This window comes from Molothrus aeneus, chromosome 1, assembly GCF_037042795.1.
Source record: "Molothrus aeneus isolate 106 chromosome 1, BPBGC_Maene_1.0, whole genome shotgun sequence".
NCBI lineage: Eukaryota > Metazoa > Chordata > Aves > Passeriformes > Icteridae > Molothrus > Molothrus aeneus.
The window spans coordinates 117,526,904-117,554,123 of record NC_089646.1 but is presented as its reverse complement, the minus strand read 5'-3'; the positions used below and the strand labels follow the sequence as shown (position 1 = coordinate 117,554,123).

Below are 27,220 nucleotides of genomic sequence, written 5' to 3'. Positions count from 1 at the left end.
CATGCACTGTAGAAAGGCTGTTCCTGTCTCTGCCTAATTCAGGAGACAACAGATGGGTGTGGGAAGACAGGAGAGCACAGTGGGGAAACTGGACAGGACTCACCAACAGCCTTGCTTCTGCTCTGTGCCACTGCAGTGTGTGTGGTTCGCAGTGGTGACAGTGGTGGTCAGGATTCAAGAAGGGGTTTGGCTGAGGGTGAACTGGAAGTGAAAGCAGGTGGACAATAGCTGGACTAAGAACATGTTGCAAGAGATAAGAGCAAAGGCAACCCAGATCTGAACAGGAGAAGGAAGATCTGGTTTGAGAAGAAAGTAAACAGTGGGTGGGAAAGGGGCTCAATGGTCATGGCAGTTCATCTAGGCATCCCAAGAGGGTGGAAGTATGCAGAGGAATCGGAAGCTGGAGAAAAAGATTTTCATATGAGTGGGTCAGGAAAACTGACATAAAAAAACAAATATGAGAAAAGACAGAATTAAAGGAAATCTAGTGGAGATACCTTGATGACCTTAATGATGTATCATTAATAAAGACCAATACTTCCAAAAAGCTCCTTTTCTCTCTGGTGATTATAGAGATGTCTGGTTAACCAAGATTCCAAACTTCTGGAAGGCTCAGTTGCATTAAATGAAGGGTCTATTTTCCTCACCCTTTTTGTCCTAATAATCATCCTGCATTATTTAGCGTGCAGTTTTATAGAAAACAATACTTGATTTTTACACTAATTATTTTTTTACTGCTGAAATTACATACTACATTCTCAAAGAAAACACTGTTGCTGCATACAGAAGCAGCAATATTTTTCCATCTAGCATTCTCCTCTCTTTCCTTGTTACCAGGGATTTTAAAATGTGATAATGTCCCACCACTGTTTCTGAGATTTCCTGAATTCATTTGTTTGCTCTTTATTACGTAAGGAATGATTTCTGCCTGTTTGAATATATTTCTGTGGGGAGTGCTGACATTCTTATCCACACTTCACTTGTCACTTCCAGGCCAGACGGTTAATATGATTTTCCTACTATGAGCTACTTACTGTGTACAGTTTTAACATGTGTTAAATGCAGCAAAGCAGTATATTGAAGTGCAGAAATGAATTAGGGAAGAGAGGGATATCATACAAAAGTCATTGGGTAAAGTCAGTTAATGTGCAGCATAAATATGTTCCTAATAGGAGTGAAAGGAAATACAGGTGGATCTTCTGATACTATCCTTCTCACATGAATATGAGGAAAAAAAGTGTTTGTGTTTGTGGATAATACCTAAAGAGGAGTGTCTGCGAGCCTGCAAAGGAGGGATTAGCATTCCAAATGGCGAACTGGAAAACACAGAGGACTAATCGACAGCATCTGGATGGGAGCACAATTTTTCCCTGGGAAAAGGCTGAGAGCTGTAATGGTTCCCAAGTTGGATTTATATCAACATGCTGGTGATTTTGCACAGAAAGCTGAGGTTGTGCTGGGAAGCAAAGGGTGTCACCCTTGAGATGGAATAGGTAATTGCACTGCTGTGCTCAGTGCAGACACTGCCATAGAGAAAGGTGTGAAAAATCAAGAAAGAAGTTATACAAGTATATAGAGGTCTAGAAAATAGTTATGAGGAAATACTGGAAGAAATGGAGGTTGTTTAACCTAAAGAAGACTAAATGAGAACATAATAAGTACCTTTAAATGCATTAAGTGTTCCTGCAGAAGTGAAGGGAATAATTTATTCTCTTATCCTTTGCAGGCAGAGTGAGGAGTAGTGGGCTTGAGATAAAGCCCACTACTTTATGAAGTTAAAGGTTAGATGTGAGGAGAAGCAGATTGCTTGGGGAGACTGAAAAGACTCTGTTACTGACTGTCTTCAAGAAGGGCATAGGAAAATATAAGGAAGATACCAATGCACAGCACCCTACCTGGGGTACCAGGTAGGAAATCAGTAACCTCTCATCATGTCTGCCTAGCCTATTTTTCTTTAATTAAAGCTGAATTAAGAAAGGAAAAGTCCTGGACTGGACAAATAACCTCAAATGTAAAATTTAATAGAACAACCTTGGGCTTGGTCAGGGAAAGTGTTGAGTAGTTTTGGCTGCTCTCATAGCCTTTACCCAGAGCAGAAGCAAAGTGGGATTGCAAAATGAAGGCTATGAGCCCTAAATTTGCATTAACTTTTAATACTGATGAATTATTGTCTCATTGGCCAGGTCTTGTCTTCACCATGCCCCCTATCCTGGCTGTTATGAAACTTTACATTACATTTGGTATTGTAAAATTTCTCAGAATGTTGAGCCTTTGATAAAGCCTGAGCCACAAGCTCTTTCTTTGTGGGTTTCCATTTTAAAACTGTTCAGATTACTTTCCTACAATGGTATTTACTTGCCTTTTGGCTTCTTAGGCAATGTCCCAACTGGTAACTAGAAATAGAGGTAGAATTTATAGATGTGTCCTTCAACACAGTGTGCAGTGTGAAGAATTGCCATGTACAATGTCAACGTACAATTCTTGATATAATTTAGCCTAAACTGCAAAGGAATAAGATTTCTTAGAGAGTGATATTTCAGAGTTACTGAATGAGTTATTGAGTCTTGATATTTTTGGGTATTTGGGGATTACCTAAATTGAATTGCTTGAAGAGAGAGAAAAGAAGATGCTCCTGTGGTGAATGGATTACAGTTGGAGATCTTAGCAATAAAACCTTGTATGGTTTTAAAGGAGAAAAAATGTATTTTTTATTGAAATCACAGAAATTTTTGACACGAAAAGCTTTCAACAAAAGGATTGCATTTTTCTGGGGGAAAAAAATCACTATAAAAATTCACTAGTTGGTTGATTTGCTTTTGTCGGCATTTCTCCCAGTTTGTCTCACATTACCTGTAGAGTCTGTTTTGCTGTACTGCTCTTTTTGGGAGCGCAGATAAACTCTCCTCTCCTTGGAGTGCTCAAAAGTGTATTTTCTACTTTTTTCTGTGTCTTTGTCCTTTCCTTTTATGAGTGATTTTTATCCTAAAGGAAAAGAGATGGTGATCAGTACTGCAGTATGAAGCCACTTTACCTAGGCATGGTATAGGCAGTAGCAGTGTGAGGTTTTTCTGTCCAGGATTCGCACTTCATCGAGTCAACCCGTGTCTCTCTCAAGGTGATGCATCCATTTACTCCCCACAAATCTGAAAGCAGTGACCAGATAGGAGCAATGTCTTTACCTCCACAGGAAGTTATGTAAGCTGAGAATCCAAGGGTAAAAGATTGTATATTGCTAAAACTCTCATCTGGCTTGTTCTGCAGGGAATGCTTTTTCGTACTGCATGTATTCAACCTGGAAGATTTAGAGTTCCAGGAGATCACTGAGTGAGATAATTTGGGTGAGGTTTTAAGACATGCATAATTTTATAAACGTCAAAAATTGCATTGTAGCCAAATATTTGACAGAAAATTTTATTTTCTGTCCTCATAGATGTAGAACACCTATAAGTAGGTCTAGGGGAAAATTGCAAAATAAAAAAAAAAAAATAGAAAGACTCACTGGCTTCCTCCTGTCCTAAGTTTCCTGTGTTCTCTCTCTCATAATACAAGAAGACATTCCAGACACCACATTTCTGGGGATTACCTTTCTTGGGGTTGAAGCCTTTGGCCTCATTCTTTTCCTCACAGTTAAGAGTGTTCATAAGCCCCTGGAAAGACACTGTCTGTCATGTCTTGTTGCTTAAATATTGTGATCGAGCCTGTGAATAATCTCTAACTGCTTTGACATGTTCATAATAGCTTTTGTTCTACTCTGTACCAATCCATTTCCATTCCTTAAAGTCCCCTGACATGGTGTGTTCCAGCTTGGACATGGTATTATGATTGTTTGTCCAAAGATACTATGGAAAATTCAGAGCACTAACTTTAACTTTTGTGAATGGTAGCGAGGTTCGGAAAGTGAAAATAACCCCTCTGTGGCAAAAGAAGGGTCATTTTATATTATTGTTAGACCTTTTTCTCCTGGGCTGGTGGGTTTTTCTCTGCCTTTGGTGGAAGTTGTTGTGAAAAGCGGTCAGCTGAACTGGCGTTACCCTGCAGAGTGACGTGTTCCTGTCGGGCTTCTTCAGCTGCACTGTGTGCAGTGAAGGCTGCCTTAACACCAGATGCCAATCATACACCACCAGTGGATTTGCAAGATTATAGGACAGGAAAAAAAGATGAAGGTTAAGCATGGGGCACAATAGAGATTACTTATGGTAATGAATTGTATAATTTTTCTAGACAGATCTGGATTAATGTTTATCCCAGGCAAAAGATTACTGTATGTCTGATTCTAGTTGTAAACAGACATTATTAAACAGAAGGTTTATGTTCATGAAATGCGACTATGGGTGTTAAAGCACTTATGATTTATTATGTGCAAAAAGAAAAATTAACCTGTTCATCTGCTATAGTACAAGATGCGCTGTGGGTTTTTGCATAATTTGAAAGGCATCTGCTCCTTTGGAATACAAATAACCAGTGAGATGAGAAAGATTCTCCTCTCATTTACATGGGTTCAATGTCTCACACTGCAGTGATGTTGAAATGCTGAAACCAAGAAAAGAATAGTTTTGTGTGCTTTTATAAAGCAATAATATTTCTGTGACAGATCATGTTGGCAAAGTCTGTTTGCTTGTGAATCTTTAGGGTATTTTCTTTATAACAAAAAAAAAAAAAAAAAAGATGTAATGTTCAGAGACCTTTACAAATGACTTTCTGGGATTTCCAAAATAATTCCCTTTCACTACATAAAAGCATAATGTTTAGAGACATTGAATTTATTTTTTTTTATTGAACATTTTCCAAAATACTTATGTTGAAGCTCATTTTTCTCCTGCTTTATTGCATCACTGCTGCTTGGCATAAGTGAGACATAGATACAGCATCCACATTTTTTAGTATTGCCTTACCTCAGTAGCTAAATAATCACACCTGAGTTACTGCCTCCTGTGTTTTAGGTGAGCTGAAAAATATTCCCATAAGGAAACTGTAAACAAACTCCAAAACTTTTCTTTTTTGGTGTAGTAGATGTTGCAACTCTATTACTTGCTAACCAGAAAGTCTCTTTTCTCTGTGAAAGCAATGAAAAATTAGTTATCAAAATCTGTTCATTCTATTTATGGGCTGTATTTGTAGCCAGCTGATTTTTGCATAATGCCATTTGAAATTATCTATTTAACAATGATGGATGATACAACTGTGTTGCTCTCCCTCCACTTTGTAACTGATCCGTCTACTTATAGATTGCATTGGACATGTTGCTGATGCTTTATTTGTAAAATTCACTCACATATGTGAGAAATTTGTTCGTTAAGTCTTACTGACTTCACAGAGGCTTCTCAAACAAGTAAAGATATTCCTCTATATAAGCAAAACCAGCCCAATATGTGGAGTGAAAAGACCTGGGAATATCGTGAGGTTTGTTAAATACTTTAGAATTTAAGCAGTTAGACTAGACCTGAATAAAATGTAACCTCTAAGACATTCCGAATGCTTAAATTAAAAAGTTGCAGTCCTAAATTTCCATCAAAACGCTTCATAGCACTCTATTATATATCTTAGCTATATTTTGCATTTGGTACAACGAAATATTTGTCATGAGTAAAATATAACTCTAATGCTTGTAATATTTTCCCTAATTATCAAATTTTACAACTTCTGTGAAGCGTGAGTCCAGAGTTAAAGTTCATGAGCAAATTAATTAAGCAGTAAAAGTTTCTGTGGGTTTTGTTAATGGTTCTGTTTAGCATCCAAAGTTGATGAAGACTTCTGGAGATACCCAGGATGCAGGTGATAGTCCCTCAGGAAATGGCGTTGGCTGCACTGCTCTGCTTGAAGGTTTGTGCAGAAAGGCGCTGGATTTGGGGAGGCACTGAAATACGAGCGGCCGCTCTTTTCTGTGCTGTGTGTTAGCAGACATTGATAAGTCGTGGAGATGACCTCCATCTCCCAAAGAGACAGAAAGCTAGAAATGAAGACACATTTCTGTTATCAGTCTGCTGTGGGTCGTAAGTTGAACTGGTGTTATATTTTTCTCTGAAAGCCACGTAGCTTTGACACAGTGTTTAACAGTGTTAAGCTTATTGCTGCTGAGCTAAACATGTCTGAAGTGAACGATGACCCTCACGTCTTTGCAATAGCAAAATGTCTCCCTGATGTGATCCCGAAGACTTGGAGTATTAAGTTAATTTTCCCCTGGATTTCTGAGCTGCCTTCTTTTTACCCGGCGGAGAGCTCGTGAAGAATACAGCTTCTGACCGAATGACAGAACATGGAGGGTGAAATTAGATGCATTCAATTAGAAGATGACAAAAAGCCTATCTAAATATTTGTCAGGATGCTACTTACAGGACGTAGTCTCCAGCCAGGGAAGTGAAAGGTGGACACTCTCAGGACTTAATAGTCTGAGGGGGAAAAAAATGGGTAAATTATCCAGATTCTTTACAGGCTTGGAAGGGATAATTGAGGGTATCAAGTTGGCTGCTATGCTTCCAGGGCTAGTGATCCCTCTCATGTAATCTCAGATTAGTTCTTTGCTTTTATTCACTTAAAACAAAATTAAACATTACAAAGTTTTCTGGACTATTTGAGTAAATAATGTTGTTATTTGACCACAAGGGGATGATTAATGCGGTGGTTTCTGGGAGGTATTGAAGAAAGAGGAGCTTGACCTTCTCCTCAATATAAAAAACACACTACAAAACAACCAAACAAAATGCCAAGGCCACAAAACTTAAGGAAATTAAAAAGGCACAGCAAACTGTTGACTGTGAGACTGTTGGATAAGAAGATGTACTGGTTTTCCAGAGGACAAAAGATGTTCTTGGAAACTTAAATTTGAAGTTAGTAGTCAGTTAAACAGAGATCAAAATATGCAGCTTGGTTTAGCCACATCTGTTTATCTGTAAATTAAATTTATAATAACTTCTTTTAAGTAAGTGGGCAAATCTCTGGCTTTTATTTTTCTGCCCAAAAAGTTTTAATTTTGAAAGTAAAATTAAAAGTAAATACAGCATACCATGGTTATTTTAATTTTCTTTTTTTTTTTTTTGTGTTACAGCAGTTCAAGGGGGAATGTGACTATGATAGGGTTAATCCAGCTACATAAAAATCCATACTGTGTATGATAGTAGTAAAGCTTGTGATCCCTTGATCTTTGATTAGATCCAAGCTAGTAAATATCTTGTGTTTAATCAGAATGAGTTGTTCTGCATGTAGTATAAGTCACCTTCACAGATGGGATGTAGCAGCAGAGTTGTTTGTGAATATTTGTTTTAATCCCTTCCAGAACAAGCATGCTTTATGTTTCTTTGTTGTAAATCAGATTCAAGCAACTAAAGACCAGCATGAAGGAAAGATATTTACTTATAGTCAGGAGTAGAACAGTGTGGGAACCTTTTTTCCTTTTAAAGAAAAATGTAACTTAGTAGATTCTTTAAAGGTATTTTATACTATTCTGTAAAGATAACTAACGCACCATGGCTGCTTTTTTAAACTGGGATGCAAACATCAATACCTGTATGTTCTTCTTAAACTGTCCAGATACATTTCTATCTTAGACTATAAATATGAAGAGACTAAGATTTTTTACAGTTAATGTTCAGTCTGTATTATTATCCTATATTTTAAAGTTATTTAGTTAGAATGGCTGTTCTCTGTGCTGGTAAGCTGAAATTACTAAAATGTTATCTGTAAGGATACTTGTTTTGTGTGATGTGTCGGCGTCCTATTTACCTAAATCTGTCATAATTGCCTTCCAATACATCTTCCTCTGACACACCAAATATTGAAAATGAGATGACTCTTTGCTGGGAGCTTTTCTACTGAATGTCATTTTTCTGTGTTCATAACTTAATGGTAATAACTGGACGACCTGTAGTTAAATGCGTCTCAATTTCTCTCACTTATTTTTCCTAATCACCACATGGAGCCTTCAGTGCTCAGAGGTGTGATTAGATTTAACCTGCCGTCATATCTGAAGAACTTTCTGTACAACATTGCAGGAATTACAGATGTAAATGGTGGGTCTAAGTGTAATATATAAATAGATATAAAGATGAGTTGCTCTCATGCCAAAGTTAACTCCTGGTTTGTTTGTTTTTTTCTGCTTTTAACAGAAAGACTGGAGAGCCCCCACTAATAAATGGCTGGATTCCTTACCTTGGGAAAGCTCTGATTTTTAGAAAAGATGCTTACAAATTCTTACTGGATCAGCAAAAGAAATTTGGAGATATTTTCACTGTACATATTGCTGGTGAGAAATATTTTAGTATGTATCTTGCTTTTTTTCCATCAGTGAAGTTAAATACTAATCCAAATGTTTAGTTTAGAATCTTCCTTAACGCAAAACATTTTTCTCTAGCATAGACCCATAAAAATCCCTCAAATTTGCATATATTGTAAGCATAATAGTTATCTATAAAATATCACTATCAGTGTGGGGATTTATTTACATCTCTAAGTATATATGTATTTTGACAGATTTTGTAGGTATGTACTGTATTAACATAGATTTTGCCAGTACATTAAATTATGTATTGGTGGGTTTTTTCCTAAAGAAAGGAGAACTAACATCATCTTGACACTGCACAGAAAAATATCAGATTAAATTTAGAAAACACTTAAGAAAAAAAGTGCAGAATTTGTTCTCACACATTTTACAACTGGTTGACAGGAACACAAGGGAATGAATGACACATTGACTCAGTGATACAATCGGGACTGGAACACAGAAACTTCCCGTTGCCAGCCTCTTACTCTGATCATGCTTGCTGAAAATAACAATATAATAAAGTATGATATAACCTTGCTGTTTCCTGTATTTATAACTGTATTACTAAGCCAGATTGAGTACAAACATTTGAGTGATTTCACGTAGGCACTTAGCTGTGGAAGAAGAACATAGAATAAAACTAAAATCCTGAATGAAAGTTAAATATATAAATTTACATCTATCTATAGAGATCTACTTTTTACTAAAGTCAATATAAAATCCAATATTTTCATGTGTTCAGAAAGGCAAGCTCTTATTAATATAGATAGTTATAATAATCTTCTTCACCTTTACATGCTGATATCCTTGTTCAAATGATCAGCTTTAGTCCATATAATTTTAGTTATTCCTGTAGTTTTAGGGAGTTTGAAACAAAAATATTAAGTGTAAAGTATAAAGTTTGCTTTTTTTTTTCCCTAGGGTAGTAGCATTAGCTTTATATTTCCATAGAAGCATTTTTGGAATTATTTTTTTTTAAAAAAGTCAATTAATTTAGTTGCAAGCTGTGTGTTTAATTAATAAAAATTTTCCTCCTTTTAAAAAAATCTGTCCTTTTTTCCTTTGGAAGAGAATTTTTATTGTATTAAATATGTTATTTTTTAAAATTTCATTCAGGATTTTTTTTTTTTTTTGAAAACTGGTATAATCAGATCTTTTGCAACTTGAAAGTGAGTTTGGCACAGTACAACACCAACTCTTGTTGAAATACAATCTTTTTTATTGTTAATTTGAAATCACACAATAATACAGTTTTGGCTTCCTCCAAATACCAATTAATAGCTATAATTCAGATACTAGTACATTCAATTAACCGGATAGAGTCATACTTCAGAATCTTAAAAGTGTTTAATCAAATATTTATTTATTTTGCCTCTTTATTATTTTATGAAAGACTATGTTTAGAAGTTTGTGTTTAACCAATTATGAGTGTAATTTAATTTCAGAAATTTCTATTTCTATGATAAACCAAATTCCATCCAGATAATCCCCTATGTGCAAGTGTTTTGAGCCAAGCCTCCCTTGATAAAGACTGAGGTAAATAAAGTTAGTTCTGGATATCATTCTAGTCTTGTGCAGGGAAATGTTTGATTTTGTGAATTCATCATAACAGAGACACCACTTTAAGTTCTCTTTTTCGGTATAAAAGTGCTGACCATCAGGACTTCACTAAAGAGAAATAGATTTTCATCCTCAAGTCAGGGAGGAAACCAAAGCTAGTTAGTGTCTCCTCTCGTGTCCTGATCCGAAGGCATACAGGATTTCTGTATGTCTTACTGATTTGACAAAGATGATGTTTCTGTGCTCGGCAAACATAGCGTAGCCAGCTGTATGTGGACTATCATTACTTTACCCCCCTGGTGGATGTCTAAAGGTCCTGTCAAAAAATTCTATCAATATATATTTTTATAATTATTGGTTCTCAAACTAGTTCATTTGGAAAATGCGGAACGATGCTTGGAGTTTCTGGCGTTGCCCCGTACTGGTAATGCGATTTTGCTGATTGTACTTTCCCGTGTGATGAGCAAATGATTGTCATCCCTAAAAGTCGCAAGGGACATGGATGTCATCTTAATAAAGAAATTAAAAAGCACATCTTTCTATGAGAAACAATGTAAATTCCTGACCTGTCGCAGAAAATAGTTCTCTAATTGGTTTTGTGTGGTGGTGCAGCAGAATCGTTTTCCCCAAACGTCATGCCAGCGCAGCACCACTGTACATCATTGTCAGCAGTTCAGCAGAATCTCCCTAATAAGAGGACGATTACATAAATGCGATAGTCTTGAGGAAAAAAAAAAAAAAAGAAAATATCAGAAAAGAAAATAATTAGGAGGGGAAAGAGAGAGAGAGAGTCTGTGGCTCTGAGATGATCATACTTCCCAAGCCCCTCTGCTTGTTAAGGGTCAGCAGCATAGGCAGACTGCTAGATAAGAACTTAAAGAGCTTGAAACAGTTTTGTCATTGTTTCTTGGGATTAAACTTTGTGTTCTTTTCCTCTCAAGTTCATAGGAGTGATAATGAACCCTGCAACATTCTCTCTGAGACTATTATTATTTAATAAAATAATTTTCGTGGTTTTGACTAAGCACATTTGCCTTTTTGAATACTGCTGCTGTCATTCTTTTCTTTAAAGCATGATACACCTACAGTAGCATATCACATTTTTCTCTCATAGGCAAAAGGTAATTTTCATTAACTCCTTATCAGGCTGAAGCCTGCTCCAAGCATTACTGAAATAACATCCATCATTAGATGCCATCTGAAATGCTTGTCTTTCATCATTAGCATTAAAAAGGTCCAGAATGCATTATTAGAGTAATTTCTTAACTATCATACAAATACTGGCTTCTGTGCTCAGATTTACCAATGTTGACAATTTTCATATTTTCCACATCAATCTTCTATTTCTAGGAGATTGTAGAAACTAAATTGAGATAACCAGGCTATTTGCAGCATGGGTATAATGCAGACTGAAAAACTGGATAGTGAAGTATGAATTCTCTGTAGCCATTAAAAATAAAAAATCAGAGGGCTTTTTGCAGAAAGAAGGATACATCTCTTGTTTTGACTTGTTTTTACTGTATTAAATAAAATAGCTCAGTGACTTAAACTGCTGTGAATTGGAGTATGACATTTCTATATGTACATGTCTACTTAGTTTTTGGTGTTGAAGGGGTTTTTTACAAACTAACAGGGAAAGGCTTAGTCTCTAGTGGTTTCTGTATGAATATCTTCAATATTTAAGGCTACATGATTTGAGGAAATAGTAGTGTGCCTTCATTTTTGGCTGATTTGGGATTACCTTTTTTAGTACTCTGATAGAAACTCATGAGTATCAAGATTTTGGGTTGATTTCAGAAAAGGTTACTTTCCAAAGATTGTCTTGGCATTAGCTGCAGTGGAGAGACATGGGAGTAGAGGGGGAAACTGCATTTTGAAATACCAAATAATAACTGAAAACTTTATGAAAGGTTTTAATTTATTTGTCTCTGACACCACCAGGGACAGTCAGTGGGAAGAAACCTCACTGGGGACAAGGACAGGATTTTAAAAGCTAAACTAAGGACCATATTGACACTTTAAAAATTTAAAATCATAACTTGAGGTGAGAAAGTTTGTTCCACTTCGGATGTTTGCTGTTCAGGATGTAGAGGAGGTGTTGGGGCACGATTTTGTAATTAGCAATCTGTTCCTGTATGGATGAGACTGGGGTAAGCAGTGTAGCCATGTAGGGCATCTGTGTGCAAAGATGACTGTAATTGTTAAAGGCTCCCCGACCCACTCTCACAACTTTCTAACTGCCATTAATTAGCCCTAGGTTTTAGTACTTTCTAATTAAGAGATCTAAAATTAGATTCTCGATGGCATACATAAACAAGCTGCCTTTGTTATAGGGGGGGTTCCACTTTTCTGATTATCTAGACCCTTAGTAAATGTAGCAACAAGAAATATTTTGGTTTATGTGTTTATATATGTTGTTGACTTGCAGTGATGTGGTCTGGAACCTGAATTGATTCTACAAAATGAATTATATTTTGTTACTTACTTACTTTTTGCTACCAGGAACCTGATGAGAATAATAAAACCAGGATCTGTAATATTCTTTTTCTCAGGGACTTTTTTTTCAAAGTATGTGCTAGTGGTGAGTGAGTTTTGATTTAAAATTATTACTAAAATTGTTTGTCTGAAAACTCATTTGCTGAAAATCATTTTCTTACTTAAAAAATGATAAGAATTGATGTGCGTTTGCTAAGTGTCTGATTAAAGATCACAAAGAAACTCATATTTTGCATCAGAAATAAGCAGATGGTGGACAGATGGTTTAAATTAATATTAATTAAAAATCTTAACTTAAATTGTTTACCCTGTAAATGCAAAGTTAAGAAGCCAGCTTTCATCTTTAGGGTTAATAACACTCCAAATCTATTTATTAAAAATTGCTCCACTGGACATTCTTTCCAAGCTTTGATCACAAAGATAGTAACCTCAATAAAGAGCATGAAAGTAGGTGAAAGCTGGAAAGCGAGGGTAATTCTAGGACTCTTAACAAAGATCCTGCAAGACTAAAGTCAAGTCAAGACTAAAAATTCCTGTTAGCCTCTGTTGTCATAGAAAGTCTAAAAAGGGGACTGAGAATTCAGGATCTCTCTTTCATGCTGGTTTCTCAATATACTTTAAATTTACAGCTATGGTTGATTATGTTACAGTAAAACAAAATCCATGAGTATCTTAAAAATGTTCACACACTGTTGACAAAAAAGGAAAAGGGTTCAAATTCTGTCTTGATATGTCCTTCACATTTCCGTACTAGTTCACTGGGATTGCAGTTGATGTAATTGGGAGGGGAATTATGGCAGCTGGTAATTGTAGAGGAAGTCCAGAGTGTACCCAGATACCATAGGGCACTGTGTGTGTATATAAATCAGAATATGAAATAAGTATGATAATTCAGATATCACTATATGGTAACCATGGATACTTGACATTTTTAGTGGTAGTGACTACTTTATCTCTGGACATCTGTCACAGAGCCAAATTTGGTCCGCAGTTAAGCATGTAGTGTTCCCATTAAAATCAAAGGAGATTTGTCCCTTTAGTGAGACAGAATTAGACTGTAAGTGCTGGAAGCTTTGCTCTTTCCCTGAGTTTGTGACTGGGATATTTCACAGGGAAAGTGTACATTTTAATAGGCACCCTTTTTCCCTAATGCACCTCTTCATTCAAGGTAAGAATCAAGAACTCTAAATTTAGAACCATCTATTAAGAGCTAAGATTGAATTGAGCTTTGGGAGTGTTAGCATTTTGATTCATGGTAGTTCCTCCAAGTGCTTTTTTTCAGCAGCTGTATTGAAGTTTGGGGAGACATTGCAGGACTTCTCTGGCAGAGACAATTTGAACAAGCAAATGATGCAAACTTGATGCAATTCTATCCCTCTATACAAGGAGCTGAAGGTATCACTGTGTCACCTCATTAAGGACCCTGGGAAGGGTAGGAAGTTGGTGGTACACTCTGACACAATGGATCCTAGCACTGGGACAGTGTGTATCCCACAGTGGAGCCCGTGCTAAAAATGGTGCCTGCTACATCACAGGCTGTGACTTCACATTCATAAACTAAGGTAGTCATGTTATGGATACTAAGCACATTCTTAACAAAGAGTTAGAAAAGCTTCAGGGAAAAAGAGCCAGATGTGAGAAAAGCTTTAAATGTTGGGGGTTTGCCGCATGCAGTTAAAGCTGTAACTGGCAGATTATGAGTTCCTCTGTCATCTGCTTGGAAAAGGCTGCCTAGGTGGCATGTTTTCCACTCCAGCCCCTGCCGTTCACTTTCCTCTGTGCAGGTGAAATGTGTGTGTTTTTTGCTTTCTGCTAGTGAAAACCTACAGTTTCCAAATGTTGCTATGACTCCACACTGTATTTTCATGAATTAGACCTGAGTAGAAAATTATTTGTTTCAGAGCACCACATTTGAAGAGATCACACACAACTGTTGGCACAAACAGTAGATCTGTCTACGTGGAAATGGCTTCACAAGGATTATAGAAGAGACTGCAAGGATTATAGAAGAGCCTGTACTCTGGTGAAATCTTTATCCTGGCAAAGAAAATCTATATAATATTTGTTTCATATTTTTTCTTTTTTTTTTCTTTTCATATTTATTGACGTATCTTTGCTTTGGGGTTTTTTCTGCACTCTTTTTTCACAGGCTTCGGCTTATTTTCAGTTATTGCTTCTGGAAGTGTCACCAGATTTATAAAAGTGCACATGTCACTAATAATTTTCTGTTCTTCTATTCAGGTAGATATATTACCTTTATCATGGACCCATTTCAATACGTCTATGTCATCCGAAATAGCAAGCAACTTGAATTTCATGAATTCGCGAATAAAATGGCATCCAAAACTTTTGACTACCCAGCCTTGTCAAAAGGAAAATTCCCTGAACTCAAGGAAAACCTGCACAGAATCTACCAGTATCTACAAGGCAAGCCTTTGGATATCATTTCTGACCACATGATGAAAAATCTCCAGGATATATTTGAATGGAAATGCTCACAAGCAACAGATTGGGAAACAGAAAAAATGTACAAATTCTGCTGCTCTGTAATGTTTGAAGCCAGTTTTGTAACACTATATGGAAGAGTTCCTGCTGCAGATGGCCACAAAGTTATTAGTGAAATCAGAGACAAATTTATCAAGTTTGATGCCAGCTTTCCCTATTTAGCTGCAAACATACCAATTGAGTTGCTAGGAGCTACCAAGAAGGTTCGGAAGGAGCTTATACATCATTTTTTACTTCAGAACATGACAAAATGGCTGGGAGGGTCAAAAGTGGTCCAAGCCAGACAAGATATATTTGAGAAATATGAGCTGCTTGGAGATTATGACAAAGCAGGTAGGAAACTTATGAATGATTGCTTGTCTAAAATAAAATAATTTACTATAGACCTTTGAAATAAAAAGGCAAAATGGCGACCTTGAAATTTTTTTATGTTCTTTCTAATTGGCTAATGATAAAATGTTTTACTCTGAAACAACCCTCTATGATAATTGATTTTTTTTTTGTGCTGAGGTGGTAAAACAAGATACTTAATGGTGATAATGAGAAAGATTATAACTGAGCTGCATTTCCTCCCCTTATTCCCCCCACCCCCCCCGACATTACATTTCAAACTATTCTCATTAAGCAGAAAATTAGACTTCAGAAGCCTATTGGTCCTCATTAGCATTCACTGATCCTTGGCTGGGTCTGTGTCCTAACATCTTTTAATTAGCACACTGCAAATCTAATCAGTGTAATAAACGCTATTAATCTTCCTTTTCACTTATTTTCTCCCAGCACATCATTTTGCCTTCCTGTGGGCCTCTGTGGGAAACACGATTCCAGCTACATTCTGGGCCATGTATTATCTTCTGCGGCACCCAGAAGCTCTTGCAGCGGTGCGTGACGAGATTGACCATTTGCTGCAGTCAACAGGTCAAAAGAGAGGGCCCACATATAACATCCACCTCACCAGAGAACAATTGGACAACCTGGTCTACCTAGGTAATTTATTTTTATCTGTTACGAAGAGGAGAGGGGCTCTCCCGGCAAACTCGGTTTATCACTCATTTCTGTTTACTGAGAAGGTGGAGGACACAGCTGCCTAATTGACATAATAACACCCATTTACATCAATTATAAATTATGTAGTTTATAGCTGTAGATACTCTCATTGCATGTAAACATTAAAGCCTAGGTAATTAACTATGCAAGGTATGCAAAAGGCTAAATCGAAGCTTTGCAATTATTTGAAAAAAAGTTGATGCCTATTAAGTTGTTTGATTCTGAGCATCTGCCGAAGTGTTAATGCATTTCAAATACTTCTGTATGGTACTGCCAAGAAAGACCCTTTTCTGAAATTAAAGTGGGATTGTATATTTAAACTGCAAATGTATTTTATCTGCAAGCAATTTCTTTCTTCTTTCTTTCTCTCTCTCTTTAACAAAACAAAAAAGGCTTCTAAAGCAGGCTTCTGTTGGGCAATACCTCCAAATAAAATATAAGAAGATAAAAATTTGCAGAGGAGAAACGGTGTTTTTAGTACTTCATTCAAAAGAGGGAGCTTTAAAGGAGCTACACATCTTCCAGTTCTGGATCCAGGGTTCAGAGGGAGACCCTTGCCAGTGGTCATTGGAAGTTGTTTGAATCAGGAGCTGTATAGGCCTTCAGAGCACCAGCTCTTGGTTTCTCTTCATTTGGTAGTGCATAGACACTGGCAAGAGAAATGGTGAAAATAGCCCAAGGTTGAAAGGTGGTAGCAGGTAGGTACCAAACTTCTAATCATCTGTGAATCTCCACAAGTAGTGTTACAAGGGCAGACAACAGCTGAACAAAAGATTAAAGGTTCAATAATCCCCTGTTTTTAAATATCAAAACCAATCCCGTATTCAAAACAAGCTCATGTCCATAGGTCTTGGTAGCTCATGACCTGAACTGATGCTCTACTCTTAAACAAAGCTGTGTCAAGGGGTGATGGTGGAGCAGTGCATTCTGTGCCTGGTTTGGACCCTTGTAATAGCTGCCATTCTCCAAGATCATCCAGTGTGGCTCATTTCAAGAATCTGTGTGCAAACTTGATTTGATTAGTACAAATATAAAATTGAGTCCAATCCATTTCCTTTGTGTTAGAGCATTAATATTAATCTTACATATCGTGAGTCTACAAAGTTGGTTACATCCAGAGTCATGGCTGTTTTGATGCAGATGTATCTCTAACCAATGGAGAATGTTTTTGAAGTAGTGGAGGTATTGCATGACAATTCTGGTGAGTAACATGACTTTCTAAGCATTTAATGGACTTCTAAGGAGCACAAGTAAAACTACTTCACATCAGAGCTAGCATACACCGATAAATAAGTTACCAAGCATCAGGAAAATCAAAAGAGAACTTAGTTTATATTTATAGACTAAGATGGGAATGTCCAGTGAAAAGAAAAAAGGGGAAAAATAAGGCTCCCCAAAAGTGTAGGAATAAGGAAAATAAAACCATGTAGTTCACTAAAACCATCTGGTGCAAAACAGTATGAACAGTTTAAAAACATTAACTGTGTCATTCCTCTGCTTCTTGAAATCTTGAAGTACCTTGGTAGCATTTGATTTATGTGTTGAGAGGGAAGTGCCACATCCTACTTTGTAGTATTCTTGTAACACTTTTGTTAAATTTCATAATCATGTTAAACATAATGTGATATGAACAGAAGCTAGATTTCAATTCTTCTGGCACTTAAGTCATCAAGGGCTGGATACTGTCCCATAAAATAATAATATAGAAAAAAATCTGTACCATAAGAGAATTGGAGTCATGCTTCAGTGGAAAGGGATGTTTTGTTCATAAATGTGTAGGAGGGACAAAGGTCCCAAATTGCACTGCTTGAACGCCAAGACCTCCCCTCTTGCAGGAAGGCCACTGACCCCAAACCTCCAAGACTGAGCTTTTCCTCTTTCCGTTCCCTCTGTGCCAACCCGGAGCGTAGGAAACTGGGATTGTGTCCCTGCTCTCAAATGAGGCAGACCAGGTGGGATGCTTGCATGTTCATCACGTTGTCATCTCATTCGCCTGTTTTAAGTGCTCTGATTCTCCATCCTCTTTTGGGTCTACTATAACAAGAGTTTTTTTGAATCCTCATGCTATGGAGAAGAAGCACAAATTGCTAAAAGTCTTTCTCTGGAAGAGCATTGTTATTATGGTCAGCTTGTTTGGTCTAGGGAAGAAAATGGCCTGATTTGCTCCTAAATTCTAAGCTCAGGTACATGATTATTTTATTTTAAAAAACCAACCAAACAAAGGAAACCAAAATGCAGAACACACTCAACCCAAAATTAAACTAGCAAATTTTGGCCCTGATAGGGTCATCTTCTTCTGATGGCATTTCTGGGGCAGCACCCTTTGTATTGTCTGCATAACACAATACAGTCCCAAAATCCAAACCTATTTGTGTGCACAGAGTAACATACATTATTAGACATTATGGCTCACAACAGAGCTCTAATATGGTAAAGGACACATGAAAATGGTCTGTCAGTTAAACTGGTTATAATGGAAATGCCAAGGGTAAAGCAGAGATGTACTTAGTGCATGCTTAATGCTAGGCATGTTTAGTCAGTTCGTTTATTTAATATTAGTCCATTCGTTTATATGGTGAAGTATTCTTGCCCCAGGTCATTGCTGAATCCCAGATATTCCTGCAAAAAGAGCACAGCTTGAAAAATTGTTTTGTACACAAGAAAGGGTTGGGACCCAAAAGGAGCTAATACAGAGTGTGTAGTCGTAACACAAACGCTAAGCATTAAAATCAGTGGTTGAATTGAAAAGAATAAATATATTTTTCTGGAATGGGCTGGGCAGTACATTTAGTTCTGAGTAAGATGCAAATGTACTTCTTTCAGATTATCGTTTGTGTTGGCACACCGTGATGCCCATGGGTAAATGACCCCCCCAAATATTTGCATACTCAATAGCTATTTTCTACAATACACTCTAATAATTATTGCACCCTATTACCTGCTCTGTGTTAGTGTAAAATTAACAATCCATTACTGCACAATAAGTTTTATAAAACATTTACAGATAGAGATCATGTTTAATTAAAATTAACTTGCCTACGAAAGCCAAATGCACTTATGATTCGCAATGACCTTTTATTACCTGCAGTCCCTTGTTTTGGCTGGATGATTGACAGCTTGCTGTTTGGCTACCATGTTGTATTTCAGCTGACAAGACTTTTCATTTTAACTCAATTTGCCTGCCTATCACAAGCTGGTGGCAGGCCAGGCTCAAGTCACCCAGCTTTGCCTCAGCAGCTTGCTCTATTTCTCATTAGTACGCATTTATTCAGTGGAAATTGGAAGACAAATGCTTGAAGGCATGTGAACTAAGTATAGCAAATTAGGGTTTAAAGACTGAATATTTATAAGTATATTGAAACAGTTTTTAAAAAAAAAAGTCTAGAATGAATTGGAAGCTGAGTGCTAGCTTTAGTATAAGAGAAATGAAGAGAGAAGTGGGAGGATTCTAAGAATAACAATACTATGAGATATATCTCTGTCTTCCCCCTCCTTCTCTCTCTAGAAAAGATGTAAAATCTCTCTGACAACACCTTATCAAACAACAGCCTGGCTTCTTTATGTAGCGCTTGCACAGTGAAGTTTAGCATCTCATGTGTGTAAGAAGGGGGGAAAAAAATGAGGGTCATGTTCATTTGCTGCTTGGTTATCCCTTGGTATGCTTTAAATTGCCTTGTTTGTTCGGCACAAGCACAGAAACAGATGTTGCTCTACCGTGCTGGATAATTTACTGTACCTCACGGTGCAGAATGGAAGGCCTCCCAAGCTACCCAGCTGGTCTGTCAGCGGCGATGGCTGGTGTCTGCTGAACTATGACAACTGCAAGTAAAGGCTGCAGTTTTATTGTGCAGTTGTCATTCCTCTCAACGTATAGCTCTGGCATTTGTAGAAAGCTGACTGTCTATTTTTTTAATGTGAGCCTGCAAAGCCATATAAGCTCCATTCTCCTTTGTTGATCATAATGTGACTCATTACTTTTGTCATCTAATGATTATCGGCATGATCGCTCAGAGCGAGAGCCAAGCTCGCCTTCCACACATAACTGGTACTGGAAGGTAAAACAGATTTGTCATTTACGATCTGACCGCTAAGCCACACTTTGTGCTCCATTATTGTGATTAACTTCTGCATAAGATATGCTGCCCAATTGTCATTTGAGATCCGGCAGCGGGCAGGGACTGCCGCGCTTTCTGGGAGGATGTCTACCGATAGGATGTGACCGCATTGCTTGGGCGGTTAAACGTGCTGCTATTTTGCCGCGACACTTTATAATTATTTCTCTTTTGTTTTTTTTCCCTCCTTCCCTCTTCCTCATTTGATTTCTGCTGTCTCCACATCCATTTCCAGATGGTGGACTGGTACAAAGCTACCAGCTTCATTTTCTGCAGGTTGAAGGCAGTCTGGAGCCGAGGCTGGACCCTTCCTTTGTACCGCGTAAAGTTTTGTTGCCAGAGCGCTGCCAGTTGAAATCTATCGTGTCAGGTGCCTTGTGGCTATCCGCAGTAGAGGCCATCTTCTGGAACCAGGGTTCTTTTCTGGCTTCGTCACCAACAAGCCGATTTGACTCTGCCTGATTATAGTAACGAAGGCAGTCCAAAAGAATATGCACAGACTCACTGTACGTCACATTGAATCACGGCACTGGCCACACAAAGCTGACCGCAGCCTCATTTCTTTAGACAAATGCATGCTTAAGGAAAAACCTCCTGCAAGAAAGCATCCAGGGCCACTTTATTTGCTATGCATGCTGCACCAGATTTAATTTTTAGTGAAAGAACGTTTGTTATTATTTTTTTCAGAGGCATTACACTGGGTAGCTACTGTCTCTAATAAACTAACCTTTTGGGTGCAGCAATTGCAGTGCCTTGGTGAACACTTAGAGAAGGCTTATTTGATATCACAAAACATAAAGGCAGACACAAATGGATTATTACATGCAAATGAAACCCTATTTTAGGCTATTTTTCACACTAATGATTAGAAGGAATCAAGTCACATATAACAGTGCCCATACACACTGGTGGAAAAATAGTCAGTTTTGATTACAAAGTGAGAGATGCAGCCCTAGACAGGAGCTACATGCTGATATACATGCTATCAGAATGATTTATGCAAATTATGCATATTATTCCCAAAGGAATTCCTCCTCAAACTGCCAGGATAAATTGCCGGAAATTAGCCATAAAATCTGTCGTGCTAGGAGCAAAAGGTGAAGGCCACTGGGAAAGCAAGGACATTCAGCTTCTGGAGCCTTCCAGGATGTGATGGTGGAGACAGAGATCTTGCTTTCCCCAAACCTGAAAGGACTATGTTTTGTTTCCTCTAGGCCAATTAGAAGTGTCTTTCTCTCTTAAAATTACTAGGCAAATAATGAATTGCTTTCATTCACTCTGACCACAACAGACACTATAATTTGGCAGCACAGTGCATTGAAAAGAAAATGCATTTAAAAATCTCAGAATGACTACAGAATTAACAAGCAGAATGATTTCTAATGTATAGTTCTACCATTAAATCCAACAACTTTCAAAAGGCAAGCTAAACAGCTCCATGGATGCTTTCACTGGTACTTGTTTGCAACCACCAAAATATATGTAAATGCATAAAGCGTTCATGTCTTTTGATTGCGTTGTTTTAAACACGATGCCTGAATAATGACTTTCCACCCAAAACATGGTGCTGCTTTCAACAGACAGGATTTCTCATCACCATCATCTCATCAGGGAGAGTCACTTCGGGAGGCTCAGCATCCCTGACTGCCCCACCCACACCCTGTGGGCTTGTGTATTGCCTCCTCCTGGTCTCTGCTTTATGTTTGGTTTTGCTTGTGTGTTTTTTTTCCCTTTTTTTTTTTTCCCCCTTTAGCCTGCCCTACTAAACTCCTGGAGAATCAGCAGCCGTAGCCATGTATAACTTCCAATCATCTCCCATATTTCTGATGCTTCCCCCCTCCCCCCTTTTGTTTAATCGCAGAGAGTGCCTTAAACGAGAGTTTAAGAATGTGCTCGTCCTCTATGAACATCCGCATCAGCCAAGAGGACTTTGTTCTCAAGCTTGAAGGGAATCAAGAAGTCGTTTTGAGGAAAGGAGACTGGATAGCCCTTTACCCGCAGATTTTGCACATGGACCCTGAGGTCTATGAAGATCCTAAGGTAAACATTCAGCTGGTGCCACTCTTCCTACTCCAGGCACATCGAAGCAGCCAAGCCTTTTGTGATCTGTGGTTCTGGTTTTTTTTGTGTTTTTTTTTTACTGCTGTTCCTTCTTGTGGAACAAATCTTCCTAGTTTCAGATGTATTTTCTAGGGCCCTGCAGGTCAAAGGATTCATGGCCTGAAGAGAGAAATATGGTGATGAGACTGACTGGACTGCTTTCAAAGGAATTGACAATTGCACATTGACTACCATAAACTTTAGGCTAAATGTGGGCTTTGTTTGGCAGTGGATCATTTGATACCCAAGGAGGGCTGAATAATAGAAGGTGGTTTAAATAGCAAATAATGTGGGCCATTTAGCTAAGTGCCCGCAAAGCATCATTGACTCTCTGAAGCCTTATAATAGCAGTGTCTTACTTGAGCCTTATGCTTTTTCACCTCCCTTCGTAGGGATTCACCCCTTCTTGATCAATTAGAGTGTTGTGAACTTGAGACTGTAAAGCTGTTGCTCTGCAGCGAAGCTCGGAGGGTAATTGTGTCATCTCCTTGTATTTTTCTCTGACGCTCAAGTTAATGAATATCAAAGACTCAAAATTAATCCACCCTGCCTCAGCTGTAATACAGCTTCAGAAGTTCACCACCTGCATGCAAATTGAATAGTTCTCCTCTCGGCTAGGTTGCTCCCCAGATTGCTGTCCCCAGCCCAGGGTGCCACAGAGGAAGAGCAAGAAAGAGCAAGGGTGCACGCTGAGGCTTTTAAATGGCTCATCTGCCTGAGAGGCAAGAGCTTGTACCTCATCCATTCCTCACCCCTATTTTCCTAAGCAAATGGCTGTCTCCCAGCCATGCTGATTTCCATCCTTGGCATTTGAGCCAAAGAAGAAAGGAACTGGATCTTTTTACGTGGTTATAGAAAGCCCGTGTTAGAGACGTTGCTCTGTGAAGCTCTCCCTTTCAGGAATTTAAAGATGAGAGCTTGCAAAGAAAAGATGAGATTCAAGTGCCTCGTTGGTGCAGGACAGCATTTCATTGTGTAGGAGCTCTGCCAGCCTCAGTGAGAGGAGGTGTGGAGCATGTTGGAGTCAGCAGGAGTAAGGTATAGTCACTGGGATGAACACTGGAGCCACGAGAATGAAAATTACATTTGCTGGCTGTCCCCACCCAAAAATGAAGATAAAGCCTGCAGAGAAAAATCAGGGTTTTAAAAATAATTCATCTATTGGCAAATAGTTGATTAATATTTTTATCCTTAAAAAGGATAGATAACAGCTAACAAATAAGCTTCTTTTTTTTTTTATTTTATCCTTAACACTTTATTTTGGAGAACGTTATTGATTTGTCAAAAGTCCATCTGTTTGTTTAGGTCCTAGACCAAAAGCATCAGTGTGGAAACTGATCTCCTCCCTTATCCAATAATTGCCAGAATATATTACCATATTTCCATTGCTTGAATATATCTGCTTAGTATCAGCTCTGCTCAGCTTTCACAGTACAGCTTTAGTTCATATATTTTATCTTTTTGATAGTGAATGAGCAATCCACACATTGCAGTACATTGATTTCAGCACATGGGTCCCTCTCGAAAAGTGGGGAAATCACTGTTCTGTTTGGTTCTTAAAATATGCAGTGTGCTTTCAACAATAACTACTGAGGATCAGATAGAGATGGAGAATGAATTTTTTGAAAGGTGCAGTCTTGAGCTTGTCATGTATTTAGGGAAAACTTTTCCTGGGAAAACAGGCAGCTTGATGAGATAATTTTGTAGCAATGCTTTTTCTCCTGGATACATAAATTTAAGTTCAAGCTATCTTGTGCTTTGGCACCATATTGTGTAAGTGTGTAAGCATATATTTCTGACCTCTTTCTCCACCCATTAAGGCCTAAATAAATTAGTCAGTTTTCTATAAAGTGTGTAAGTGAAACCCTAAATTCTAACTCAGCTAGTTATAGAGCTCAGTATATGAACTCTGCAAAACCCATAGAGTAAGTATCAGGAAACCCTGCAGGAAACCCTCTATGGTGACTTCCCAAACAAAGCTAAATACAGTATGTGACAGAAGGAGACTTTGATCAATCACAGGAGATTGCTCAGTTTTCATAATATTTGTAGCAGCTCATCCACACAGAACTTCATTGGCTGCTTTTGCTCAGTGTCCTGACCTTTTCCTTGCTGTCAGCCACCATGTCTCTTTCAGGAGACCTTGTGCATGGCTGAAAATTCTTTCATTTTTAAAATTGGTCTTTATTAGTCAGTGAACTAGCTTTTAAGGAAACACTACTCAACCCAAGGGACTTCAGCAGCCCTGAGTTTGATGTCACTGTCATTGGCTGCATTCCTGTCTCACACTTGTTTTCTGTTTCCCCTGTTCCTTAGACAGCAATTTAGTTTTTGTCAAAAGCAATTGCAAGTCTCAGAAAGCTCTGAATATGACAAAGAAAGCATAAGGTTTGACCCAGTGTGTCTGTGTGTTCAATAACACAGTGCTTAATTCCTCCAGACACCAGAAGTGCACCTTGTAAAAACATTTGAGAAGAGCTCTGGGTTGGGTTTTTAAGCTATTGCAGTTCATATTTAGCAGTGCTTTTTTAGACCAGCAGGATTTAGAATTCAGGAAGTAAATCTTATGATATGCTGGGCTTTCATTTTTGTTACTGTGCTGCTCCAAATGAAGCAATAGAAAAAAAATAAAGGCATGCTTCTTTTTGGCTGGGGTGTTCAAAGAGACTGAAAAGAATTACCTGTCAGTGGAAGCAGACATAGAATCACCTTTATATTTGTAGAAAATCCAGGCCTCTGTCATTTAGTGAAATAAGCTCTTGCTCTTCAGCACCCAAAGTTACATCCCCTCCAGTGCATCTAGTATTTGTTCCCTTTCTCACTCACCACCTCCCCTGACATTTGTTTCTCAACAGCAAGACCTGGAGTGCATGATTTTCAGAGCCTTTAATCTAATGGGTAGATCAGTATCAGTGTATTTTTAATGGTGGTGTGGGGTTTTTTAATCAGTTGAGGTCGGTTTCTGTCTGACTGACTTGTTCCCAGCCAGCTCCAAATGGCTGCTGCTATAGCAGATGTATGCAAAGCAGGACAAATGCTAATGAGTGACCATAAGCAAGAAGTGCCTGTCATTTTTATTCAAAGCATGCAGGAGGGTTTTGTAAGTGGTTAATTTGCCATTGACTGAGTGAGGATGCCAGATCTCCTTCATTCAAAAACACAAATTATCTCTAAACAGGGATCCTGCTACTCAAAAATAGTCAGAAATATGTTCAATTTATGGAATGTAGGTTACAAGTGTGACCTCAAGCCTTACTTGAAAACACCCTCTTTGTAATTGTCAGTCACTGGCATTGTCCTGCCTTGCTCACAGCTTCTGCAGCAAAATATTTGAAGGTAAGATGTGGCAAATTAAGCAGCAACCATCTCCAACTGAAAGGAAAGCTGACTGCAAAGCGCTGGAGTTTTTGAATAATCTGCACCATTCGATGCAAAAGAAAGATGGATTTTGCTCTGGTTTGCAAGAGCAAAATTGGTGCAATGCATTAATTTATTCATAGGCATTTGCAGAATTTTGCAGATTATCCTTATTTATGATGTATGTACCACGCTGAGTGTGTATGATGCTTTACAAGAAAATTGTCCTTCCACTAAGGTTCATTGTCCCTGCTACAAAGTGGTCAAAATCTAATTACAATCAATATAGGCCAGACATTCAGTGGATGAGATGAGGAAGTTGAAGGAGCTTAATGTAAAAGGACTAAGCTAAATAAGTGGATTTAAAGAGTGTTCTTTGCAGGGAAGATAATGTGAGTTAATGAAACTTGAGGGAACCAGCTAAAAAGAAGAAGCTGTCAGCTCCTTGTCTTCCTCTTTATCTTATTTTCTGGGTTTCAGACGCGTTACCATTGTGCAAAGAAAGCAGCTCATGTAACTGCCTTGTTAGATATCACGCTGTCTCTCTCTTTCATTTTCAGGAGTATAAGTTCGATCGATACATAGAGAATGGCAAGAAGAAAACCACATTCTACAAGGCAGGAAGAAAACTGAAGTATTTCCTAATGCCCTTTGGCTCTGGGATCAGCATGTGTCCAGGGAGGTTCCTCGCAATGAATGAGATGAAGATGTTTCTTTTCATACTATTGTCTCATTTTGATGTAGAACTAGCAGAAAACAAAGCTGTCAGACTTGATAACAGTCGCATGGGCCTTGGTATCCTCCTGCCAGACGTTGATATTGCCTTTCGTTACAAGCTAAGGTCCTTAAGAAATTGAGCAGCTGCCTATATGCCTTCCACTAATCTCCATGTTTGCTCTGTTTCATCACTCAGCTTTATATTTTTGGAAACATTTGCTTTTCCCTCTCTGCTTTTACCTCCTTCCTCTTTGTTTCTTAGGAGAAAAGCTGTTGGGCTGGAGGTAAAGACCAGATGCAGGGACGTGCAGCCTCAATTTGTCCTGCTTCAGTGGTGAAGTGAGGTGATGTGACCAGAGTCTGGCCAAGTAAATAGCCCAGCATCTCTACAAGGTGCATCCCCATATTCTTGGTTGTGAGATGGGCAGGACTTACAGGGAGCATGAATCCAGGCCATTTACATGAATATCAGCATCTGCTCATAGAAGCATAATAACAAGAAAGGGGGAACTTCTTGTGATTATTATCCTAACTTTATATTTACTTTATTTCTTTCATGGTCTTGAGAATCTTAGCCCTTTATTTGGGAGATGTGATGGAAGTTGTGTGGGGCGGTGGAGGATGATTTGCAAGAATGTCTTACTGACAACACATTTCTAACTTCAGGTTTATGTACTGACGATGAATGCTTTGCTTTCTTGCTCCTTTTCCTTTTCTTTTCTTTTTTTTTTTTTTTTTGGTGCAGTGCAAAAGTTTAAAATGTGTGATTTCTTTCCTACAATCATTTAAAGTCAGAAGAGAAGTTCTGTTGATTTTAATAGGCTCTTGATCAAGCCTAAATTCTCTATTTTGGCTCTTGAGCCCCCTCCAAAAAAGCATGATCTTCAGGGAGAAAATATAGAAGCCCATTTGGAATTATTCTATCACCTCGAAAATTAGCTTCTCTTTCTCTCACTGTTTCTTAGTAACATGTTCGTGCATTTGTTTTGACCGTTTCTTATGTTTGTTCATTTCTCCAAAAAGGCAAAAGAGGAAGAGGGTTTCAAGGGCAAGTGTGGTATCTAAAAATGCTTTT

General features: G+C 38.1%; 1 protein-coding gene across 3 annotated transcripts in view; it reads left to right on the top strand.

Annotated features, from left to right (window-relative positions):
- Positions 1-26,870, top strand: part of CYP7B1 (cytochrome P450 family 7 subfamily B member 1) — a 121,665-nt gene extending 94,795 nt beyond the window's left edge. The window contains exons 1-6 of one of the 3 annotated variants that reach the window (XM_066563517.1): positions 8,181-8,236; positions 14,212-14,333; positions 14,552-15,148; positions 15,593-15,799; positions 21,833-22,011; positions 25,989-26,870. In XM_066563517.1, the coding sequence (XP_066419614.1) occupies positions 14,572-15,148; positions 15,593-15,799; positions 21,833-22,011; positions 25,989-26,285 (1,260 nt within the window). In that variant the 5' untranslated portion in view covers positions 8,181-8,236; positions 14,212-14,333; positions 14,552-14,571 and the 3' untranslated portion in view covers positions 26,286-26,870. Of the gene's footprint in view, positions 1-8,099; positions 8,252-14,211; positions 14,334-14,551; positions 15,149-15,592; positions 15,800-21,832; positions 22,012-25,988 lie in introns of those variants that run through there. The other 2 variants (XM_066563509.1, XM_066563501.1) reach the window with 2 other exon arrangements.
- The last annotated feature ends 350 nt before the right edge of the window (positions 26,871-27,220 follow it).